Raw genomic sequence first — 22,969 nt, 5'->3', positions numbered from 1 at the left:
AGCTCGCTCACGCGAGACTTGGGCTAGGCGGGGGGCGGGAAGGGAGAGGAGACACAACAAACATGGCGGTCGCAGCTGCGACGCTGGTGAACGCTAAGGCGGTGGCGGCGAAGAAGAAGATTGTGGAGATTTCTTGGTGCAGTTGTCAGGAGGTGAGTAACGAGATGTCAGCTTGTACGGCGGCGCCACGGTTAAGCAGGGCACGTTGGCGGAATGGCGGAAGGTAAAGCGCCGGGTTCAACGCGGGCCGGCTCACACCACCGTAGCCTTGGACACTGCCGAGGGGTCGTACGCGCCCCGTGGGCTAGCAGCGTGGTGACCGGGGATCTTCTTGGGTCGAGCATGTGGCTGACTGGGTCCGCCGCCCGGAGGGAGCAGCTCGCGAGTCTGTGCCGTCGGGCGGGAGCTCCGAGGCTCAGGGTGGGGAGCTGCCTCCTGCTTTGACAGGAGGCGATCGGGGAGTGGGGGTGAAGAGGGGCGCCGCGGGGGAGCGCCCCCTGTGTGGCGTGTTCTCGGGGTGCTAGGGTCAGGAACCGATCCCAGCAATCCCAGGTACTGGGAATCCTTGAGAGGATGTTACTCCGACGCCGGTCCCGTGCTGTTGGGAAGGAGTTTTCTCCCATGAACCTTCCTGGACTGATTTCTACTGCCTGTACCTTCCAGTGTTGGAAACAGATGAGGCTGGAAAGGATGTTGCAGCAAAGATCTCCTCGGATTCATTCAGGGGTTACGTCCCTAATAGGTACATGGATGCTGGGATGCTCATGGATGCTCAGCATAGATCCTCAGCCGAGCATCAAAGTGCTCTCCGTCTAACTGGATCCAAAGTGTAGTTGGTTGTGTCTGCCAGTTATCACGTGGCCCATTTAATGACCCCTTTATGTACTGGTCAGAACCTAACAGAGGAGTGACAAGTGAGAGAGGACACGGAGACTTCTTACATTGTGAGATCCAGAGAAATTACATTTAGAAGGCAGACAATGAAAACAATTGTTTAGAATATCTGGACCACTTTTTAAAATTTTTGTCTTGCGTTTACGTTGTCTTCAGCACAGCTGAGGATGAATGTTTTCTTGGAAGTTCCTTGTAGTGAATTGAGATATTTGATGTTCTTTTTCTGTAATGGTTCGGTGTTTCCCAGGAAACCGTAACTGTTGTATTTTAAAAGAGATAATGAAGGTGGAGATCAGATATGCCCTTGTGGAGCTCTGGTGGTTGTTATTAGTATTTCCCTAGAATAGGGCTAATGTACTTTTTTTTAATGCAATTATACATATTCAAGCATTACTAAGCCTAATATCCCTGGATGTATACTGTGCATAACTGAAATTAATATATTAAATGTGGAATTTAATTTTTTGTTAAAAGTAAAATCACTAGGAGCAAAATGATAGTAACACAGGTGACTGTGGTTTAGTTGTGGGCCACCACGTTTTGCTGTTACTTTTTTTTCATCGGCCTAATTTTTTTTTCAGTTAGTGATTATGTTACCCAAGTCGTCATACTAGTTTATTAAACCTGTAGTTGCTAGTAAAGTTTTGATTCATGTGCCTTTCTTTGCAGACTTCTTGTGGCTGTTGAATTTTAGTTGAAATTCCCTCCACGACCTTTTGGAGCCTTCGGTGTGTCTCCAGAGTAAATTTCAATTGTTTGACATTTTGTCAGTGTTGCAGTGAAAAGAAAAGGTGGAACTGATTTGGGGTGGAAAAGTTAGATAGTATAATTCTTCCTTTGGATTTCTTCTGTTGTGGTTTCAATTCTGTTTTACTTTTTTATACTATGTTTTCTGTTTCTCAGAAGAACCTTATCATGGTGTTCATGCATTTATTTAGTCTTAAGCAGTTAGGAACTCAGGGACTGTGTTCTAATTGTTTTTGAAGGCCCATGTTACTCTGTATGAACCTAATCTCATTTGTCGGCCTTATTTAGGAATGTATATTCTCTTGGAGAGTAAGTCTTTCGGTGACCATAACTGATAGGTTATAGGAGCAAACAGCTATCGAACTATAAACAGCTTTATAGACCTGCCTAACCTCTGGGTTAAATTATCAAATTAAAAGTTAGGGCTAAGTATTCTTCCTTATGGTTTAGTAACCCTTTAGTTTAAACATTGCTTTTTTTTAAATGCTAGATAAATGAAATATACCATACCATTCCCTAATCAAACTTTCAATTCTCCCCTAGTCAGTGGGGAAGACATATTAAAGAGATTCTTGATTTAAATTTATTTATTTTTATGTTATGCATATGGGTGTTTTGTCTACATATATGTCTGTGCATTGTGTGTATGTATGGTGCCCACAAAGGCCTGAAGAGGGCATCAGATTCCCTGCAGTTAGAGATGATTAGAAGCCTCATTGTGGGTCCTGGGAATTGAACTCAGGACCTTTGCAGGAGCAGCCAGTGCTCTTAACTGTGAATCATCCATCTCTTCAGCCCTTTGTATATATTTTTTAAAGGTCCTATATATTTTATTGCTGAACAAACCAGTTGGCTCATGTGGGACAGATAAGAGCAACTCAAACCCCAATTTAAACCAAATCTCCAGAGGTAAAAAATGCTCAGTGTCATCTGGTAAGATTGCTAGAGACCATGATTCAGCATAAACCCTCATGACATTGTGTGCAAGTCTTTGCAGACTCAGCCTCATTCTCCTCCAATGTCTTGGCATTGTATTGGTTTTGTCACCAGTTTTCATCCAAATCCATTGGGGGAATAGAACCATTTTACTTTGGTTTCTTGGCTAGGAATTGCTTGACTCTGAAAGTCTTGTGAGAAAACAAATCAGACCTATGGTTCATGATGATGGAGGAAGGAAGGCCCTTTGATTTTTATATTAGCTCTTTCATAGTCACGGCTATTTTCCAATTCACATCTTAACACCTCTTTTAAATAATTAGTTCCTAATTAAAGGTGTTTGATGGTATATCTGTGTACATACACATATATGGGATATATGAAATATTATTAATTCTTAGATTTTTTCCCTCTATTAGCTTGAGCAATCTTTGTCTTACAAGGTTTGGAAATTATTTTCTTTAGTTGATGAAGTAGACGTATATCTTAATTCACGCTCTTTTTGTTTTTTAGGATTTTTGAGACAGGGTTTCTCTGTGAAACAGCCCTGGAACTAGCTCTTGTAGACCAGGTTGGCCTTGAGCTCACAGAAATCCACCTGCCTCTGCCTCCCCGAGTGCTGGGATTAAAGGTGTGTGCTACCACCCCGCAGTTCCTGCTATTATAACAAATTGCATGGACTATGTCTTAAAACACGATGATGAGCTGGGTATAGTGGTGTACATACTTAATCCCAGCACTAGGGAGGCAGAGGCAGGTGGATCTCTGAATTGGAGGTGAGTTCCAGGACAGCCAGGGCTATGTAGAAAGACCCTGTCTCAAACAAACGACCAACAAGCCAGCACGATTAAAAGTAGTTCAGGGAGGATAGGGTCTATTTTATCCTGTACTTCCATGTAACAGTTCATCACTGAAGAATGTCAGGGCAGGGATTGTGGTGCAGAAGCCATGGCTTTTCCTTCATGCTTACTGACATGCTTCTCTTGGCTTGTTTAGCCTGCTGTTTATACAACTGAGGACCACCTGCCCAGGGATGGCACATCCCACAGTGAGCTGTGCCCTGCTACATCAATCATTAATCAAGTCAATAGCCCACAGGTTTGCCTACAGGCAATTTTATGGAAGTATTTTTTCAGATATTATTCCTCTTCTCCCAGGCATTGTGGTGGGGCAAGCCTTTAATTCCATCACTCAGGAGAGCAGGGGCAAGAGGATCTCTATATGTTGATGGCTGGCCTAGTCTACATAGTGAGTTCCAGGTCAGTCAAAGCTACCCTAATAAGACCCTGTTTTGGGAAGAAAAAAAAAAGCCTCTTCCTGGATATGCCTGGATTTGTGACAGGTTGACAAAAACCACCCAGCACAGGCTAGGTGATTTAAACAAGCATTCGTTCAGGTTGGGGGCTGGTAAGTTTGAGTTTGAGGTGCTAGCAGATGCAGGATCTTTATTCTTATAATCCTATTCTGACCACTTTGCCCTCACAACAAATATCATATTGAAGGTTAGGATTTCAACATAGAAATTTTCATTTGGAGCAATATCAGTTAGCAAAGATTAGATCTGGCTTGGAATATAACATCAGAATCTATAGTAGTATTAAGGAATGCTTAAATATGTTGTTCTGATGACATTTTACATTGAAAAATTGAGTTCATTCTTGGTTTAAAAATCCAAGGTGTTGAGTTCACAGCTAGTTAGAAAGATACCAGTTTAAAGATTATACTTTCCCAATTTCCTAACCTGTATACAGTTAATTGTTCCTCTGTCTTCTGGAGGATTGATTGTAGGACCCCTTGTAGATACTAAAATCTGAGGATGTTCCATCTCTTACATAAAATACAATAGGAATGCATGTAACTTATTACACATTTTTCCATATGCATTTTTTTTCTTTTTTACTTGGGATTTTTATGTGCTGCTCAGACTGGTCTTGAACTCTTGCCTTGGCCACTGAATGCTGGAAGTATAGGCACACACTGGCATTCTCTTTAAGTATTCTCCAGATTGTCTATACTGTATACAGCATAAGTCATTCTGATTTTGTATTATTTAGAGGCTACCAGGGAAGACAAGTCTAAATTGTTCAGGGTGCATTTTTTTTTAGAATTTTAAATGTTTTCCATTCACAGTTGGTTGAATACATTGTATATATCATTTATATTATATTTGTAGAGGTTTTAAAATTTGTCAGTGCTGAACAGCATCCTCAGGTATCAGGTTCTATATGGAGTTCTTGTTTTTGACAGGGTGGTTTGGATAGCAAACCCATATTTTCTTTTTATAGCCGCGAGTTTCTTTTAGCCAGAATGATTGTTTTCCCATATATTGTGCTTAGAGGTATTGACCTGAGCTGGAAGAAACTGGGGTTTGAGCCAAAGACTCCACTTGGATTTAGGCACCTATCATTTACATGAGTCTGTTTCATTTCCCATTGCTCTCCGAACTGCTTGCTTGTCATTCGTATTGCCCAGATGTATGTGATGTAGTCGATTCAGTTCTGATGAACACAGATGCTCAGGAATGAAAGGACACTTAGTTTTTTTGTTTGTTTTGTTTCGGTTTTGGTTTTTGGAGTCAGGGTTTTTCTGCGTAGCCTTGGCTGTCCTGGAACTTGCTCTGTAGACCAGACTGGCCTCGAACTCAGAGATCGACCTGGCTCTACTCCTGAGTGCTGGGATTAAAGGTGTGTGCTACCACTGCCCAGCTGACACTTAGTTTGATTGATTGTTTGTTTTTTTAAAATAAATTTTAATTACTATTTATTTGCTTAGAGAAAGGATCTTCCTTTATATTTTTCACTTAGTTTTTCTTCTTTAAGAATTTTTTTTGTGATGTATTTATTTTTTTATGTGCAATGGTGTGAAGGTGTCAGATCACCCTGTAACTGGATTTACAGACACTTATGAGCTGCCATGTGGGCGCTGGGAATTGAACCTGAGTCCTCTAGAAGAGCGGTCAGTGCTCTTAACTGCCAAGCCATCTCTCCAGCCCGACACTTAGTTTTTAAGACATGGATGGGTGTGTAGATGAAACCATGTAAGAATGTTTGAATCTCTAATTCAGAAGCTGGTCTTCGTGTTTGGAACATTTTCAATTATTCCATTGGCATTTTTTTAAAATTTAACCTATCATACATAATTGATGGCAGAATACAATTTGTGGCAGAGAACACAATGAAATTTGTAATGTGACAGTGTGACTAACTAAGACTGTCAAAATATGTCAGCCATGCTCTATAATTGGGCTCATTTCTGTTCTTAAAGTTGGATGTATAAAAATACCGTTTTCTTTTGCTTGCTATGGGAAGTCTTGTGGGTTTTTGTTGCATTGTCATACATTGTACAGCAGCATTGCTAAGCTTTCTAATCAAGATTTGGTAAAATTTGTCTTGTTTATTGAAATCCATTAAAGTAGATTCATTTTGGGTGAAAATGTATCACTTTGCATATGAATTTATTGGCAAGAAGGAATTCTGAATTGTGATGTAAAAACTAGGATTTTTTCTTATAACTTTTTTTGTGTATGTGTTTACATGTCTTTGTATACATATATTATGTGCGGGTGTAGAGACTACAAGTTGACATCAGGTGTCTTCCTTAGTCTCTCTCCACCTCCCCAGTGTGGAGAGTTACAGGTACCTTCCGACATGCCTGTCATTTTCTGTGGATGCTAGGGATTTGAACGGATCCTACTACGTGTATGCCACATGACTGAGCAGGCCATCTCTTCAGCCCTATAGATTTTCCCTATAGCTCTTATAATTTAAAAAATATCCTGAACATGAGTCATTTAACATAAATATGTCTTAATTGTACAAAGGGGTCTTAATTATGACATTTCTGTATATGCATGTGATGTGCTTTGATCATTTTTTTTCCTTTCTGTTACCTTTTTTGGGTCTGCTTTGTCTCTTTTCTACTTCTATATTCCTAATGGTCCCCCTTTACTCTCATGTCTTATTTTACTTTTTTAATTAAAAATTGAATTATTTCTTTTTTGTTTGTTTGGTTACTTTATTTTGTTTTTTATTTTTATTTTCATTGAGATTATCAAACTCATTATGTAGTTGAGGCTGGCCTTGCAATGATTCTCCTGCCTCCATCTCCTTAGATCTGAATTATAGGTAAGCAAGGCCTGGATCTTATTCATGAACCACAACAATAACCAGCATAGCGTGATATCCCTGTTGATGCAGTAGTGGCAATCATTTCTTGGCAGTAACCAACAGCTGTCTAATTGGATTTAGGGCCCACTCAACAGAAAGGAAATCATAGGTACTGGAAACCTACCCAGCGACATGGGGGTAGTGAGGCCATGGACCTTAGAAGCACCACTTTACTAAAACAGCATATTCCCTAAGAGCATTCTAGATTCTTATCCTCATACCCATAGGTAAATGTATCTCTACCGCTCATCGAGAAGTTTCTCTTTACAACTAATGGAGACCATTACAGAAAACCATAAGCGGTCAAAATGAAGAAAACAATCAATCATGGGGTGACCAGCCTTAGTGGATACATCTGGAACACAATTCCTGCACCCAAACTCGGGGAATATTATAGAAGAGGAGGCAGAAAGAGCATAAGAGTCAGTGGACTAGGAATTGTGAGATTATGTCTCCTAGAAATGAAAGGGAAGCTACACCCATGATAACTCAACAACATGGCTGTCTCAACAAGACCTGAACAATGCCAGCACCAACACACATGTTAACGTGGAAGGGGGGGATTCTCATGGGACTCATCCCTAGAAAAAGCTCCAAACAACTAATGGCCAAGAAAGGGAGAATTAGTCTTCCTTAGGGATGATGCCCCTAATTGGTTATCCAATACCAAGTTGTGAGCTCTGAAATTATATACATACAAGGAACGCTAAGTGAACTTGGGGAAATGTGAGGAGTTGGAGAGAAAAGTGAAAATGGGGAAAATGATGTACTTATATTTGAATTTTAAAAAAAAGTAAAATAAAACGGGCTTTTGTTCGTAAAGACTGTGGTGGCATACAAGGATCAAACCCAGATGGGGTCCCTAGCACTGAGAGAAGTGGACACAGAACCTCTTCCCTAACCCAGAAGCTATCTCTAATTGATAACCACTCACAAAAGAAAAATAAGTTTTCTCCAACAGAGTCTCATTGGGTATACAGGCCACTTTCAAGGACAGACCCCAAGCCCAGACAGAAGTAGGTGGCCAATACAAAACGATCTCAAAAGCATTTTTGGAGGTTCATTGTCTCACAGTGGTTTGCTTTTATTTATTAATTTATTTTTTTTCTTACAGGTCTTTTGCATACAATGGTTTCTGGTGTTCTGTCTTTATGGGATTTCTGTATTGTGAACACATGTGTCTCTGCATCTATATGTATTTCTGGTGCTTTTTTTTTGGTTTTCTGTTTTTATTTGCTCTTTACTATTTTTTAGCTGCTTGTTTGTATTCTAAAGAGAGAAAGGGTGTGATATGGGTGGGTGGGGAATTGAGTTGGGGAGGGGAAACTGCAACAGACTATACTGTATTAAAATCCTATTTTCAATTAAATATCTTAAAATGTTCAGCACAAGACTTGGAGACAAATACTAACACATACATTTCTTTTATTCAAATATCCCAATGATTACATTTTGTAATTTAATCTTTAATTTAAAAATGTGAGTGAAAATCTTATTCAAATGAACTCTGTTTTTGTTTCAGTCTCATTTTCTTTTGATTACTATTTAGTACTGGTACCACTGTGATTAATATTAGTTGTTCTGCCACTTGCTTTAAAAAAAAAACAATCTGGAAGCCGTAGGGGAGAGAGAGGCAGGCAGATCTCCGAGTTTGAGGCCAGCCTGGTCTGTAGAGTGAGTTCAGGACAGCCAGGGCTACACAGAGAGACCCTGTCTTCAAAAGCCAGAAAAAAAACATATATATATGTATAAATTTTTATTTAGAAAAGACATATAAACTATGTGAAAACTAGCAAACATTATTTAAAAGAATGAGTAGCATAGAACTTTATTAATCATAAATGACTATAAATCAAAATTGGTGTGATAGTACCACATACCCTCCAGAGTGGCCACAATGAAAAAGCCACGTGCTAGTGAAAGTATGAATCAACTTTTACTCTTTGCTGGTAGAAGATGAAATCAGTATAATGACTAAAAAATGATTTGACATTGTTTAAAACTTAATGTGCATACACTTTGATTTCAATTCCTGTATTGCCAACATAAATGTGTAGACAGGTTGCTTGCTGGGGAAGTTTTTTTTTTTCTAAACTCAAATAATTTAATGAGTAATTTTTTTTTATCTCTAATGGCTAGTAGTAGGTATGCAAAGTTAATTCAGTTCTCTATTAGTTTCGTTTTTTCTTGAAATCTAACATGTATATAGAAAAGCTTAAAAATCTTAAAGTTTCACCTATTGGATTGGTATGAAGAAATGGAAGGCTGCCAGCCACCCAGAAACTCCTTTTATGTCCCTTCCAGTACTAGGCTCTGTCTGCCCTAGCAAGCAAGGGCTACATTTTCCTTATTTCTGGCACTAGACCTTAATTTTCTCCGATCTTCTATAGGTCATATACTAATAACCTATGTCTGGCTTCTGGTGTTCAACATTGTGATGGTGGGATGCATAGGTGTTGCTGCATGCAGCTGAAGTTTCCTTATTTTCACTGCTATAGCCTATTGTGTGACCATCTATGGCCAGTTTACAGGTGGTACTATTTGGGGGATCGTTTGGGTAATTGTCAGTATTTGGCTGTTCTAAGTAAAGTTTGTTTTTCCTGTCTTGATAATTTGTTTCCATTTTCTATGACTCAGTTTAATTATTAAATCTGTTTCTTACTGTCTTATATGTCTTCATTCTCCAGATTATAGAGTATTTAAAGACAGTTTTTATTTTTCTGTTGTTTTGAGTAACGATGTCTTTTTTTAAAAAAAATATTTATTTATTATACAATATTCTGTCTGTGCGTATGTCTGCAGGCCAGAAGAGGGCACCAGACCCCATTACAGATGTCTGTGAGCCACCATATGGTTGCTGGGAATTGAACTCAGGACCTTTGGAAGAGCAGGCAATGCTCTTAACTTCTGAGCCATCTCTCCAGCCCCGAGTAACAATGTCTTATACAAAATAGTTTTTGTCTATATTGTTTTATTTTGTACTGTATTCTTTTATAAATAGTGTAAATTTATTTCTGGGTTCTTTATTTTCTTGTTTCCTAGATATAACACATTTTCAACATAGAAGAAAGAAAGAAAGAAAGAAAGAAAGAAAGAAAGAAAGAAAGAAAGAAAGAAAGAAAGAAAAAGCACCAAGATGGGTGAAAAGAAACCAGAGCCTTTGGACTTTGTGAAAGATTTCCAGGAATACTTGACACAGCAGACGCATCATGTGAACATGATCTCGGGATCAGTTAGTGGGGACAAAGAAGCAGAGACTCTTCAGGGAGGTAGACTTACTTTAATACTATGGAAAAGTTCAATTATAAATGTGTTAGTGTTCATGCACAGCTCTCCATTTGATGAACATCACTACCCACTAGTGTGGGGCATTCTTTTCGTTTCTAGAAAGACACAAGCATGTTCTCCCTTCTTTTAACATGTGGACTTTTGCTATGGGACAATGATTTAATGTAGTCTAGAGAACTGTTATGGTTTTGTTGAAAGGTTAGGGCTTCTAAATTCCTTGTCTGTCCTTCATTTTCTGTTAGCTGACAGTTGACTCAAAGAACCCAGAGAATTGGTTCACAGAGAATTTACCCATCAAACAATATGAGTTAGACCCGAGCCCCAACTAGGGATTTTTTTCTCTTTAAACAAAAAAAGGCTGTCCACATTTACCCATTCAGGAAGAAAAACTAAACTAGATGAGGCAAAAATTTGGTGAGCCTGCTAGAGGGAAAATTTCTCAAGTTTCTGGATCACACACACTGTTTTTAATGTAGTTGAGGGTCAGCAGTGTACCACCCATATAACTGCTTTCCTATGACTTGCAGTCTGAAATTTGCTATGTATCATTAGATATAAGAAAGAACAACACAGGAAAATAATGAAATTCAAATTTCATTGCTCATAAATAAAGTTTTACCAGAACTCATACATGCTCATTTCTTTGCATATCTCTAACTTGTCTGTAATGCTGGGGATCAACATCTGTTGCGTACATTAGGCAAGTGCTATCCAATGAGCTCCATTCACCCCCAGCTTGCTTATTTCTCTAGCTGTTTTTATGGTACAGCAGCAGAGTTGGGTGTTGTGACAAAGCCCGTCTGGCTTTAGGTATTTACTATCCTCGCCCTGTAGAATACATTTCCTGGCCTCTGACCTAGATCTTTTAAGCCATGAAGATGCAGAGTTTGGCAGCAGTGATCAGGTGTCATTCCCCAGATGTTTTGTTAGAAACGTAAGTACTAGGTCCTACCCTGGATCTAGTGACTCCAGTTTATTTTATTAAGATCTCCAAGATAATTGATGCACACATCAGGGTCTTAGGAAAACAGTGGGAGAAAAGAGAGACCACAAGCTTGAACTCTTCAGTTGCTTCCTTTTGGACCAATTTGCTTGGTTTGCCCAACCCAGAACAAATATTTCTGGTGAAAGGCAGAAGAAAAGGAATAGGGTTTGAACTGAGCATATGAGGCCATGTCTCCTGGTTGAGCCAAAGCCCTGTTCCCATGAAGAAAGGAATACAAATTTTGCCTCTTAATAGTAATGTGAACAGATTCAGGATGGAGATTCAAGAACCAGGCTGTGGTCTCCAACATGTGTGGTTCCTAATTATTAGTCCCTGCTCCTTCTACTTCTTAATACTAAAATAGTTCAGATTAAAAGCAAATCCCCAAACATTTCAGTTCTGAAGTTCTTGTAGTCCTTACCTTCAGAGCTGTCAGATACCTTGTTTTCCTTGATGAACTTACATTGAATTTTAAGATCTTAAATGTAACCCGGAATCTAGACCACAAATGCCTCTAACAGGCTACCCAATAGTTGTTTTTAGATGAAAGGAAATTGACTTAGTGTTTTAGAACTGTAACAACTGTTAATTAAAATGCTTATCATGACAGTATCGTAGACACCTGTGTGTGACTGTGACCTTAAGGAATCTCTTCGTTCTTCTGTCTTACCTGTTTTCTTCAAAAGCATGTTGAGAGTTGGTAAAATGTATATGTAAACAATTTGAGGTCCTCTTTAGAGATTCTTAAAATAATTCTACTTTTGCACAAAATTTGTCCCACTTCAAGAAGTCTGAATTGTTTTATGAATTAAATTCTTGAAGTTATCGTTTGTGGAAGATCTTCAACCCCTTGAGTCTAAAGTGGTGAACTGAGTTGATTCTGCAGTGCATGATTTCTTTTGCTTTTGTTTATAGCTGGAGCAGATGGTGATCAAAATGGACTTGATCATCCATCTGTTGAAGTTTCCCTGGATGAAAACTCAGGAATGTTAGTAGACGGGTTTGAAAGGACCTTTGATGGGAAGCTCAAGTGTCGGTACTGCAACTATGCTAGCAAAGGAACGGCCCGGCTCATTGAGCATATCAGGATCCACACAGGTAATGGAGAAACAGCTGGAGAGAGACCCTGGAGTACAAGTTCACGTAATTCTGATGGTTCGAAACAAGGTTGATGAGGGTTTGTAGGGCACTAACTCCATTTTTTACAAAGCAGTGTCTTAAAGGCATACAAATATTGGAAACAAGCTCCTTGGAGAGCTTGATCCTCCCACCACTTTCCTGCTTGATCTGCATACTCTTCCATTGTCTTCCTGTTCTCAGGTGGGAGAGGTTATTACTAAGGGTTAATGTTTTGTCTTTTTCTTCACAATGTTTTTTTAGAAAAGTGAAAGAAAGGCCTCTGTTACTTGCAAGATATACTTGCTAACCCCATGTCTCTCTAGCCACCCTTTTGAGAAAATCTTCCTAACTATACCTTGCCCTTATCCAAGCCCAGTTGTTCTCCTGTGTGCTCCCTATCTGTCTGTGCCCCTTTATTACATTATAGTGGCCTAGAAAGATTCCTAAGGACATCCAAAGGCCATCTTTGTACCCCCAGAGCTGACAGGGATTTTAGAATGTGGTAGGTACTCTGTCCTTGTCAGCTGACTCTCAGTCTCACATTCCAAACGATAGTTTTACATATTTGGAGAATTTGGGTTCTAAATAAAATTGGTCCTTGTCTTCATTAGGGGTTTCTATTGCTGCCATGAAACACCATGACCAAAAAGCAAGTTGAGTAGGAAAGGGTTTATTTGGCTTACCCTTCAGAACTGCTCTTCATCACAGAAGGAAGTCAGGACAGGAACTCAGACAAGAAAGGATCCCAGAGGCAGAAGCTTATGGAGAGTCTATGGAGGGGAGCTGCTTACTTACTTCCTTCCCATAGCTTGCTCAGCGTGCTTTCTTGTAGAAACAAAGAACCATCAACCCAGTGATGGCACTACCTACCATAAACTGGGCCCTCCCACATTGATCATTAATTGAGAAAATGCCTTATAGCTGGATATCATGAAGGCATTTCCTCAAGTGAGGCTTTTTCCTCTCTGATGACTCTAGCTTGTGTCAAGTTGGCACACAAACACAGGCAGTACAAAACTGACCCCTTGTCAATTTGACACGCAAACTCATCACTATTAAGCCACAACTCTTCCTTTCTTATTCATACCCGATCTCATATTAAAATCATAAATATTTTTAAAAGTTCCACAGTCTTTACAAATTTAAATATTAATGTTCCAGCCTCTTTAAAATATCCAATCTCTTTTAAAAGTTAAGTCCTTTGACAGGTGCATGCCTTTAGTCCCAGCACTCGGGAGGCAGAGACAGGCAGATCTCTATAAGTTTGAGGCCAGCCTGGTCTACAAGAACTAGTTTCAGGACAGCCAGAGCTGCTATACAGAGAAACCCTGTCTTAACTCCTCATCCCCCCAAAAACGTTGTCTTTCACCTGTGGGCTCCTTTAAAAGTCAAAATTAAATTAGATACCTTCTTCAAGAGGAAAGAACCAGGGCACAGTCACAGTCTGAATTAAGCAAAACCAAACTCCAACAGTATATAATAACTCAATGTCTAATTATATGGGATTCACTTATGATCTTTTGGCTCCGCCCTCTCCAGCACACACGGCTTGTTTTTTAGGCTTTAGGTGGCTCCACTCCACTGCTGCTGCTGTTCTTGGTGATCATCCCATGGTGCTGGTATCTCCAAAATGCTGGTGTCTTCTGCTTCAACTGGGCTGCACTTTCACCAGTAGCCTCTCATAGGCTCTCTCCATGGTGCCAAGCTTCAACTCCTTTTTATGAACCGTTCAGTACTGAGCCTTCAACTGCCACTGAGGCTTCGCCAGTGACCTCTTCTGGCCTCTCACAGTGCCAAACCTCAGCTGCTCTCCGTGACCCCTTTATGCCTTCAAAACCCATCCTACCTGGGTAACTCTTACCCATTACCAAGTCCGGCTGCCAGCGTGATGTCCAACTTTGGCTGCTTCTGATACACAGCTTCTCTGTGCTCTCAGAAAACACTCCCATCCAAAGCTACAGAGAAACCCTGTCTCAAAAAACCACTTCTAGATTTCACCTCAGTGATGCTTGTGTTTTCTTAATTACCACTAATTTCTTAGCTTCAGCTAGCCAGCATCAATTGTCCCAGTAATGTGGAGGTTTTACCTCAGTAATTCTGGTATCTTGTTAATCATAGCTGATTCTTCAGCCCCAGCTAGCCAGAACCACAGGATCTTAAAATAGCAAAGAGCCCTGGAAGTCTTTAATATCCCCTCTGAAATTTCACAAGCCAGGCCTCCATCTTCTGCCCTGCTCTCAACATTTTTTTCTCACATAGGAGGTTTATGGCGAGGAGGGGCAGAGTGGGGCAGTGAGAATGACTTGCCTTTGCTGAGGGGATATGGTGCATGAACAGAGGGAGAGTGTTCTGCTGAGAACTGAGAAGGCAGCTGAAGCCCTGGTTGCTGTTGTTAAAACAACAAAGCTATCACTAGCCTAGTCGTCAAACACCAGAGTTCTGAGAAGGGTAATTTTTACATGAGCCGGGTGGTGGTGGCGCACGCCTTTAGTCCCAGCACTCGGGAGGCAGAGGCAGGTGGATCTCTGTGAGTTCGAGACCAGCCTGGTCTACAGAGCTAGTTCCAGGACAGGCTCCAAAGCCACAGAGAAATGCTGTCTCGAAAAAACCAAAAAAAAAAAAAAAAAATTTTTTTTTTTACATGAGTAAGCAGAAGTGCAGACCAATAGACCGAATCTATTAGAAATGACAGAGACTTACTGGCTACCTAGGCAACTAACCCCAGGTCCTCTGTGGTCACAGAGGTCTCAGGGCAGCATCAGTTTTTCTTGTGAAGTAGAAACCTTGCGGGGACAAGCCTATCTTGTCTAGGCACAGTGGGGCAGTTGATTCTCCTGTGTCCTGATTGTCCACAGATTGGCAGCAGTTGAAGGGAAAGGCAGTTTTATCCCCAGTGGCCGGGCATTGCCACAGTTAAAGCAAGCTCCAAGTGGAGTTCTTCTGTTCCCATTCATCTTCTTTGGAGGAGATAGGGCTGCTACCAGGAGCTGGTATGTCTCTATATCATGAAAAGCTTTTTATTAAACATTTTAGATGCCATATTCTCAGATCTCTGAAGTATTTAGGAACTGTCTGTCTATTAGGTATATCTAAATAGACAAACTTTGTTTGCTTCTACTTACTTGTTTTAAGCTTAACTTTTGAAAACATATACAGGGGACTAAGTAAGACTTATCCCTGTAATCAATTATTTTGGTATTTAGCATGACTGCAATGAAAGAATTTGATCATTTATAAGATGACTATTAACTTGTGTTCCTTAACAGTCTGTAATACATTAGCAGCTTCCATAAGACTAGGACTTCACGTTCCATTCCTGTTTAACTCTTTAAGACCCCAGGTTTTTTTTGTTTGTTTTATTTTTTTCTTTTTGAGAAACCCTGCTAACAAGCGCGATGCTCAACTCCTGCACCTCCAGCTCCTTCAGCCTCCTCTTCCTCCTCTCCAGCGACCTGCTGTTGTAAGCATCCCACTCTGGCACCCGCTTTCACTCTACCAGCAGCCATCAGCCCCCGTTACTTGCTCCTGCTCTGCTTGGGACCCCCTCCATTTCTCTCAGCCCAGCCTAACCCAGCCACAGTTCTCCTTTTGTGGGAGGTTGCCAGGGTGGATGGCCTGGTCAAGGTACATGCCCCTTGTTAGCAGGGTCAAGAGTAGTGGATAGTGGAGTTCCTTTAGTTCAGGCTTCATAGCAGGAGCTGAGTGGGGGAATAGGTAGAACAGAGGAAGGTCTTGGAGCAAAGCTTTAGACATAGGGTACCTACTTCCCTCTACCCAGTGGCTGGCAGAAGTTGCAAAGGTCCTGTATAATACAAGGATCTAGGATGCTAGTAGGTGGCCATTTGGATTGATTATCTAAGGGGTATTGGGGCTAGATTTTACTAAAAAGGCAGATAAGTTTAAAAGCCCTTAAGTCAGGTGCTAGGTGTAGAGGTCTAAGGTTTTCCAAAAGGCATCCTAGGGGGAGCTTGGAGGCATGGTGGAGGATGCAGTTCCCATGAGTGAGGTAGGGGAAGAAGATCCAAAGTGTGACTGTCCTAGTGTCCCAGGGATCCAGGAGGATTGGACTGAGAGGGCACAAGCTGTCCAGTAAGTTGTCACATACTGAGCAGGGGCCAAAGGCTAAGAACTTGAGTGAGATGCCACCTGCTATCAGGCTTGTGAATGAGGCCAGAGGGTGAGAAACCACTTCAAGAGATTAAGCCCCACTGATGAAAAATGGCCAGAGGTGAGTGTTGGCAAAAAGAGTCAACCATAGCCTTAAAGACTGTGACTGGGGGTTTCTCCGCTCCAAGAATACCAGAGGGGTGGTGGAGGCTCTATTGTCATTCCCACGGATCAAGGGAAGCATTTATACCAACTGGGAGGAGGAGGATTCACCAAGCATTACTGGTGTTGGGTGAAGTGCCCAGCTATAGGTTAGTTGGAAAGTGAGCCTGTTGTAGGTAGACAGAGTCCAGGGTCCCCATGTGCCTCAGACTACCATTGGGTAGGAGGACCCACAGGAGGGCCTGGCAGAGTCTCAACACCAATGTAATAGTTTAATGGCAGAAGGCAGCCTTGGCAAGTTGGAACCAAGTGGCACCACAGAGTCACACCATGCAGCAGAGCTCACATGGGAGGTTTATTGTGGGGAGGTGTAGAGGTGGCCTCTGAGCAAGAGCAGGAGAGAGCTGCTCTCAACATTCTTACGTTCCAAGCTCCTACAGACTGTCCCACTGAGGTTTCAACACTCAGTGGCTTTTCTAGCCCGAAGTTCCAAAGTCTTTTCACAATACTTCACAAAATATGGTCAGGTTTGTCACAGCAATACTCCACTATGCTGGTAACAGTTTGTCTTAGTTAGGGTTTTATTGCTGCCATGAAACATCATGACCAAAAAGCAAGCTGGAGAGGGAAGAGTTTATTTGACTTACACTTCAGAACTACTGTTCATCACAGAAGGAAGTCAGGACAGGAATTCAAACAGGGCAGGATCCTAGAGGCAGGAGCTGATGCAGAGGCCATGAAGCTTACTGGCTTGCTTCCCCTGGCTTGTTCAGCCTGCTTTCTTATAGGTGCCCAGGGATGGCACCACCCACCATGGCTGGTCCCTCCCCCATTGATTACTAAATGAGAAAATGCCTTACAGCTGGATCTTATGAAGGCATTTCTTTAGATGAGGCTCCTTCCTCTCTGATGACTCCAGCTTGTGTCAAGCTGACACAAAACCAGCCAGTACAACACTTCTATCTGAGGGTGTGTGGCATGCAAGTAGACATGGTGCTGGCTATTTCTCAATCAGAAGGCAGCAGGAGGGAGGCTGTGAAGCTGGGTTGTACCTTGAGCATATGTGAGACCTCAGAGCCCACCCCCACAGTGACACACTTCCTTCAACAAGGCCTTACCACCTAATAGTGCCACTCCCATTAAGATTATGGAGGCCAATTACATTCAAACTTCAACAGTCCTTCTGAACTAGAGGAGTAGGAAAGTGGAGGAAGATCCTGGCAATTTTAAAGGTATGTCCCATAACTCATGAAAGTTAATGTAAGACTTCTTTTAAAAGAGAGGGTTGATTTTTTTTTTCTTGAGGAAAAGAAGTTTATGCATGGATCTGTCAACATATACTTTGAAACATACTGTTGATAAAATCTTTATTATATGGGGAATATTTCTTTTTTTTCCCAAGTGCCAGCTGAAACTATAATGGTTTTCCTACTAAATAGATTCAATATGTCACAAGTTGTTGCTAATGGATTCTCTCTCTCTCTCTCTCTCTCTCTCTCTCTCTCTCTCTCTCTCTCTCTCTCTCTCTCTCTCTCTCTTTGAGACAGGGTTTCTCTGTATAACAGTCCTAGCTGTCCTAGAACTAGACCAGGCTGGCCTTGAACTCACAGAAATCCATCTGCCTCTGCCTCCTGAGTGCTGGGATTAAGGGCATGCCCCACCACTGCCTGGCTGCTATTGAATTTTTAAACTTTACTTAAGTTCTTAGGTTTCTTTACAGATTTTACTAACCTGTTATGCAATTATGAATTTCTGAAAAGTATTCCTTGTCACAATTCTCACATCCAGTGGACAAACATAAAATGTCCTATAAATGAGCTACTCTTGCAGTTTTTCCTATTTCTCTCTTAAACAGGTGAGAAGCCTCACAGATGTCATTTGTGTCCATTTGCATCTGCTTATGAGCGCCATCTGGAAGCCCACATGCGTTCTCATACTGGGGAAAAACCATACAAATGTGAGTTGTGTTCCTTCCGCTGCAGTGACCGAAGTAACCTGTCCCACCATCGAAGGCGCAAACATAAAATGGTACCAATTAAAGGTACCAGGTCTTCCTTAAGCAGTAAGAAAATGTGGGGGGTTTTACAAAAGAAAACAAGCAATCTGGGGTATAGCAGAAGAGCACTAATCAACTTAAGTCCACCTTCTATGGTGGTCCAGAAACCAGACTACCTTAATGATTTTACCCATGAGATCCCAAATATTCAGACTGACGCCTATGAAACTTTGGCAAAAACTACACCAACTGGTGGTCTGCCAAGGGACCCCCAAGAACTCATGGTTGACAACCCTTTGAATCAGCTTTCTACTTTAGCAGGACAGTTGTCCAGCTTGCCACCAGAAAACCAAAACCCTGCCTCCCCTGATGTAGTTCCCTGCCCTGATGAAAAGCCTTTCATGATTCAGCAGCCCTCTGCCCAAGCAGTAGTCTCTGCGGTGTCAGCAAGTATTCCTCAGAGCTCCTCCCCCACAAGCCCAGAACCTCGGCCATCGCATAGTCAGAGGAACTACAGCCCAGTGGCAGGGCCAAGCAGTGAACCAAGTGCCCACACCAGTACCCCCAGCATAGGAAACAGCCAGCCAAGCACTCCAGCTCCAACCCTGCCGGTCCAGGATCCTCAACTTCTACACCACTGCCAGCACTGTGATATGTACTTTGCAGATAATATCCTTTACACTATTCACATGGGATGCCATGGGTATGAAAATCCTTTTCAGTGTAATATATGTGGATGCAAATGTAAAAACAAGTATGATTTTGCCTGTCATTTTGCAAGAGGGCAACATAACCAGCACTGAACACAATCAATATCGTTCTCACCTGGTTTGGCTTTTTGGGGGTTTTGTAGTTTGGTCTTTAGTTTTGATCATCCCTAATAAGGTATCTGCTAATTTAAAATTTATACATTTTATTCATAAAATAGTAATTTGATAGTGAAAGGGGTTTTGTTAACTTTTCATAAAGTCTGGTCAGGGTTATTTATGCATTAGATAGGAGCATTGATATCTTTTTCATTTAGACATGTAAGAGTTGAAGTACAGTTGGGATCTTACAGGTGTTCAGTTTCCCACACTTGTCCATGAGGACTCCCAGGGTTATCTGTACTCTTGATATATATAAATACTTCACACATATATTACAGCTAAATATTCTTTCTGCAATATTTCAAGATGGCACAATAAACTTCTCATAAAACCTTCACAACATTTCAGTGTTTGTAGAGAAACTGCCTTTAGATTTGCTCTTAATTAAAATGCTATTTTTATTCACTTAAGTTGAATTAGTTTCATTTCAGCCAAAAACAGTACAGTTATTTCAATGTAATAAATTTTCTTCTTTGAGGGAAAATATAAACCAATTCTTTTCAAATTTAAATTATAAAAATGAAAGTCCTGGAAGTTGAAATTTGGGGATAAATTGAAAATTGTGTTTGCTATTAGAGATATTTGTTCATTTAATATCTAGTTTAAACATGTTAGCTTTTGATTGTTTTTATATGTGTATATATATTTCTAATTTTAAAGCCACAGGAAAATATGCCAGAGTGCTACATGCCTTTTTCAGCCTGAATCTTTCATTTAAATTCTGCATTCAGCTGTTATTGGTGTCAGGTAAGACTGACAACCACACTGATAATCTTATTCTTCCTAGTCTTTGATGACCAAAGAGGAAGTGGGGTTCATCTATCTTATTAAGATGCTTCAAAACAATCTCCAAAGTTTCCTTTTCTGCCTTCTGCCAATGATTTCATAGAAAGGTGGGTAGAAAAACCCAGAAAAATGTGCTAATGAGGAAATAGCTATGAAAATGAGAACATGTCCAAACAGATCTGACTTTCCTCTGCAGAGAAGGCCATGAGGTACTTCCTGTGCGTCTTCATGGACAGTGACACTGGGACAGTGTCACCACAGTGGGAAAGGTAGAGAGTGAAAGTCAATACAAAGCACATTTAAATGTGACATTTAACTTGTTTATAATTAGAGGTTCATTTTACATAGGAAGCTGTTATTTTTGTATTGTGTAATAAGCTTACCCCGAAGAGAGCCTGGCAAACAATAAAACATTGTCACTTACTCTTGGTTTCTGTGTACTTTGCAAAATTTTCATTTTTAATTTGGTTAATATCTTAAAAAATATTTCTAATTGGCTTCTTAAAGAAATATCCTGTCAAGCATTTATTAACCAAAAAACGGCCTCTTACAGTAAATAAGAGGGAAAATTGATGGTGTCTACCCATTAAGCCCCAAGTGCCCTGTTTATGGATGTGCCCTCCTTCCCAGTGCTCGAAAGCCATTCAGAGGGTGCCTGTGCTTGCACAACCAGTGTTGGCTCATCCCAACTGCACTGTTAAAGCACAGCACAAAGACACTTTCTCTTGTGACTCTAACTTTCTAGTGATTTTGTCTGTTGCTTACTCACTGGTTAGATTAATTTTAGTACAACACTTTCTAAATACATAACTCGTGTAGTGCTTATCAGTTGCCAGAAGGAAACAGGTTGTTGTTTGGAAATTTTGCTATTTTTGAAGTTTGATTCAACTAAAAGCAATACCCCCAAATAGAGAGTGAAAACTTCCCTAAAGAGGAAGAAGCCCAGTGTGGTGCTGCACACCTGTAGGCCCAGCTGTGCACGATCTTCCAGGCAGGAAGATTGTTAGACACAGCAGTTCCCTGCCAGGCTGGGCATCACTGCAGGTCTCAAAATCCAGACAACCTGAAAGAGCTCACCTTAAAGCCAGCTTTATCATCTTTACATTCTGGGCCAAACAGTGACATGTGCATTTTGTTTTCCTAACAACTAAAGATGAATGTTTTGAAAGTACATTTCACTTTAAATATGGAAAAAACTTTTCATAAGTACAAGCTAGAAGGGAAAAATCCTAATTTTCTAATACCATAAAGAGCACAGTTGGTCTTCCAAAGGTGTTGATGCGTAAAGCTACAAATAAATGCACTAAAATTTTGAAGCAAATCTACCTTAGAAACTTTTTTGAAATTGTACTTTTAAAGATTTAGGATTTTGCTTAAATATTCTGAGTTAAATTCTGTATTAGGAAAGATGTTAGATTCTTTCCTTAAATACTAAATATGTTCCTCATTTTATTTTTAACCAAATGTTTTATAGAGATGAGTTGAGAAAAGTTTAACATGCACTATTTATAGTACTTTGCCATTAACAGGCAATGTTCTGAAACTAAATTTATTTTTGTTCAGTGAACATAAGTTTAGATTTTTAAAGTTGGTAATTTATCTCCACTAATATTTTTTTAAGAAACTGTGAAGAGATTAATGGAATAATTTTATTTCAGATTTTACTAATGTAGTATGTAGCTACAACTTCTTGACATTCAAGTGAAGACTAGACTTTTATTTTGAAAATTTTCCATTGGGTAGTTCCAGTGCTGTTTCATTTTAGAAATGTGTTTGCCATTCATCTGCAGAATTGTTTGACAAAGGGAATATACTTAAACTGAAAAACAAAAAATCAACAGTATCAAATGAAGAATTATTAGAAAATTTAAAGTTCCCTGCTAAAGATGTTTTCATTAGTCTTAGGGGGTAGGTATATGCTTTCTAGAACTTGTTTTTGTTGATGCCTGGATATATGGGACATGTTGTGTATATGAGGTATAAATCTTGCATTACAGTTGTAAGGTACATTATATTGTTTAGGGATCAAGGAAGCAGTTTAATGTTGAAGTAACTATCTAGTACGTAGTTCCTATTGTGAATAATGCTTTGCTTTTGTAATATATGAATAAAAAATAACACTTTCTAATGACTTTGTTTTTTTAAAACTAGAATAAAATGGATTTTTTTTAGTAATTTGTGATACATGAAATATTAATAAAGGATTTTATGGCTGGCAAGTTTGAATTTCTAGAATCCATTACGGAAAGAAATACGAGTTTACAACAAAAGAGCTCTTTAGGTCTGAACTCATTTCTGGTTGTGGTTTGAATGAAAAATGTGCCCTTTCATTTGAACATTTGGTCCCCAGTTGGTTCCATTATTTCAGAAGGTTTTGTAGAACCTTGGGGATGTGGTGCTTGGAGGAAGTGGTTGCGGGGGCAGGCCTTGAAGGTCTTATCTGCTGATTCTGGTGTAGAATCTGCTTCCTTGTCCACAGTGTGAGAAACAACAGCCACAAACTTCTATCACTGTGCACGAAGCCAGTCTAGCGGCCATGCCTTCCCCACCCGATGTACACCTCTGAAAGCTGTGAGCTCAGATAGATTACTCCTCCTTCAAGTGGTTTTCTGCCAGGTATTTTGTCACAGTTGTATGTCTAACTAAGACAGTCCTCTTTATTCAAGTCAGTTTAACCTGCTTTACCCTACAGTCCAGGCACATCAGTAAGGAAGGCTGCTTTTTTTTTTTTTTTTTTTTTTTTTGGTTTTTCGAGACAGGGTTTCTCTGTGGTTTTGGAGCCTGTCCTGGAACTAGCTCTTGTAGACTAGGCTGGTCTCGAACTCACAGAGATCTGCCTGCCTCTGCCTCCCGAGTGCTGGGATTAAAGGCGTGCGCCACCACTGCCTTGCAAGGCTGCCTTTCTTATATCAGT

At 40.4% G+C, this 22,969-nt stretch overlaps 1 protein-coding gene across 2 annotated transcripts; it reads left to right on the top strand.

The window, feature by feature from the left end:
- The first annotated feature begins 25 nt into the window (after positions 1–25).
- Positions 26–22,274, top strand: Ikzf5 (IKAROS family zinc finger 5). 2 transcript variants are annotated; one of them, XM_075972534.1, is made up of 5 exons: positions 30–152; positions 9,786–10,012; positions 11,932–12,114; positions 18,260–18,361; positions 18,719–22,274. In XM_075972534.1, exons 2-5 carry the CDS (start codon positions 9,880–9,882, stop codon positions 19,201–19,203), a joined length of 903 nt encoding a protein of 300 aa, XP_075828649.1. In that variant the 5' UTR covers positions 30–152; positions 9,786–9,879; the 3' UTR covers positions 19,204–22,274. The 2 variants fall into 2 exon arrangements, with proteins under 2 accessions (XP_075828648.1, XP_075828649.1); XM_075972533.1 differs by having other exon boundaries at positions 26–152; positions 18,260–22,274.
- Positions 22,275–22,969: the final 695 nt, after the last annotated feature.

The sequence above is a fragment of the Microtus pennsylvanicus genome, chromosome 5, assembly GCF_037038515.1.
Source record: "Microtus pennsylvanicus isolate mMicPen1 chromosome 5, mMicPen1.hap1, whole genome shotgun sequence".
NCBI classification, from domain to species: Eukaryota; Metazoa; Chordata; class Mammalia; order Rodentia; family Cricetidae; genus Microtus; species Microtus pennsylvanicus.
The sequence above is the reverse complement of the archived record's forward strand: the minus strand, read 5'-3'. Positions and strand labels throughout refer to the sequence as shown.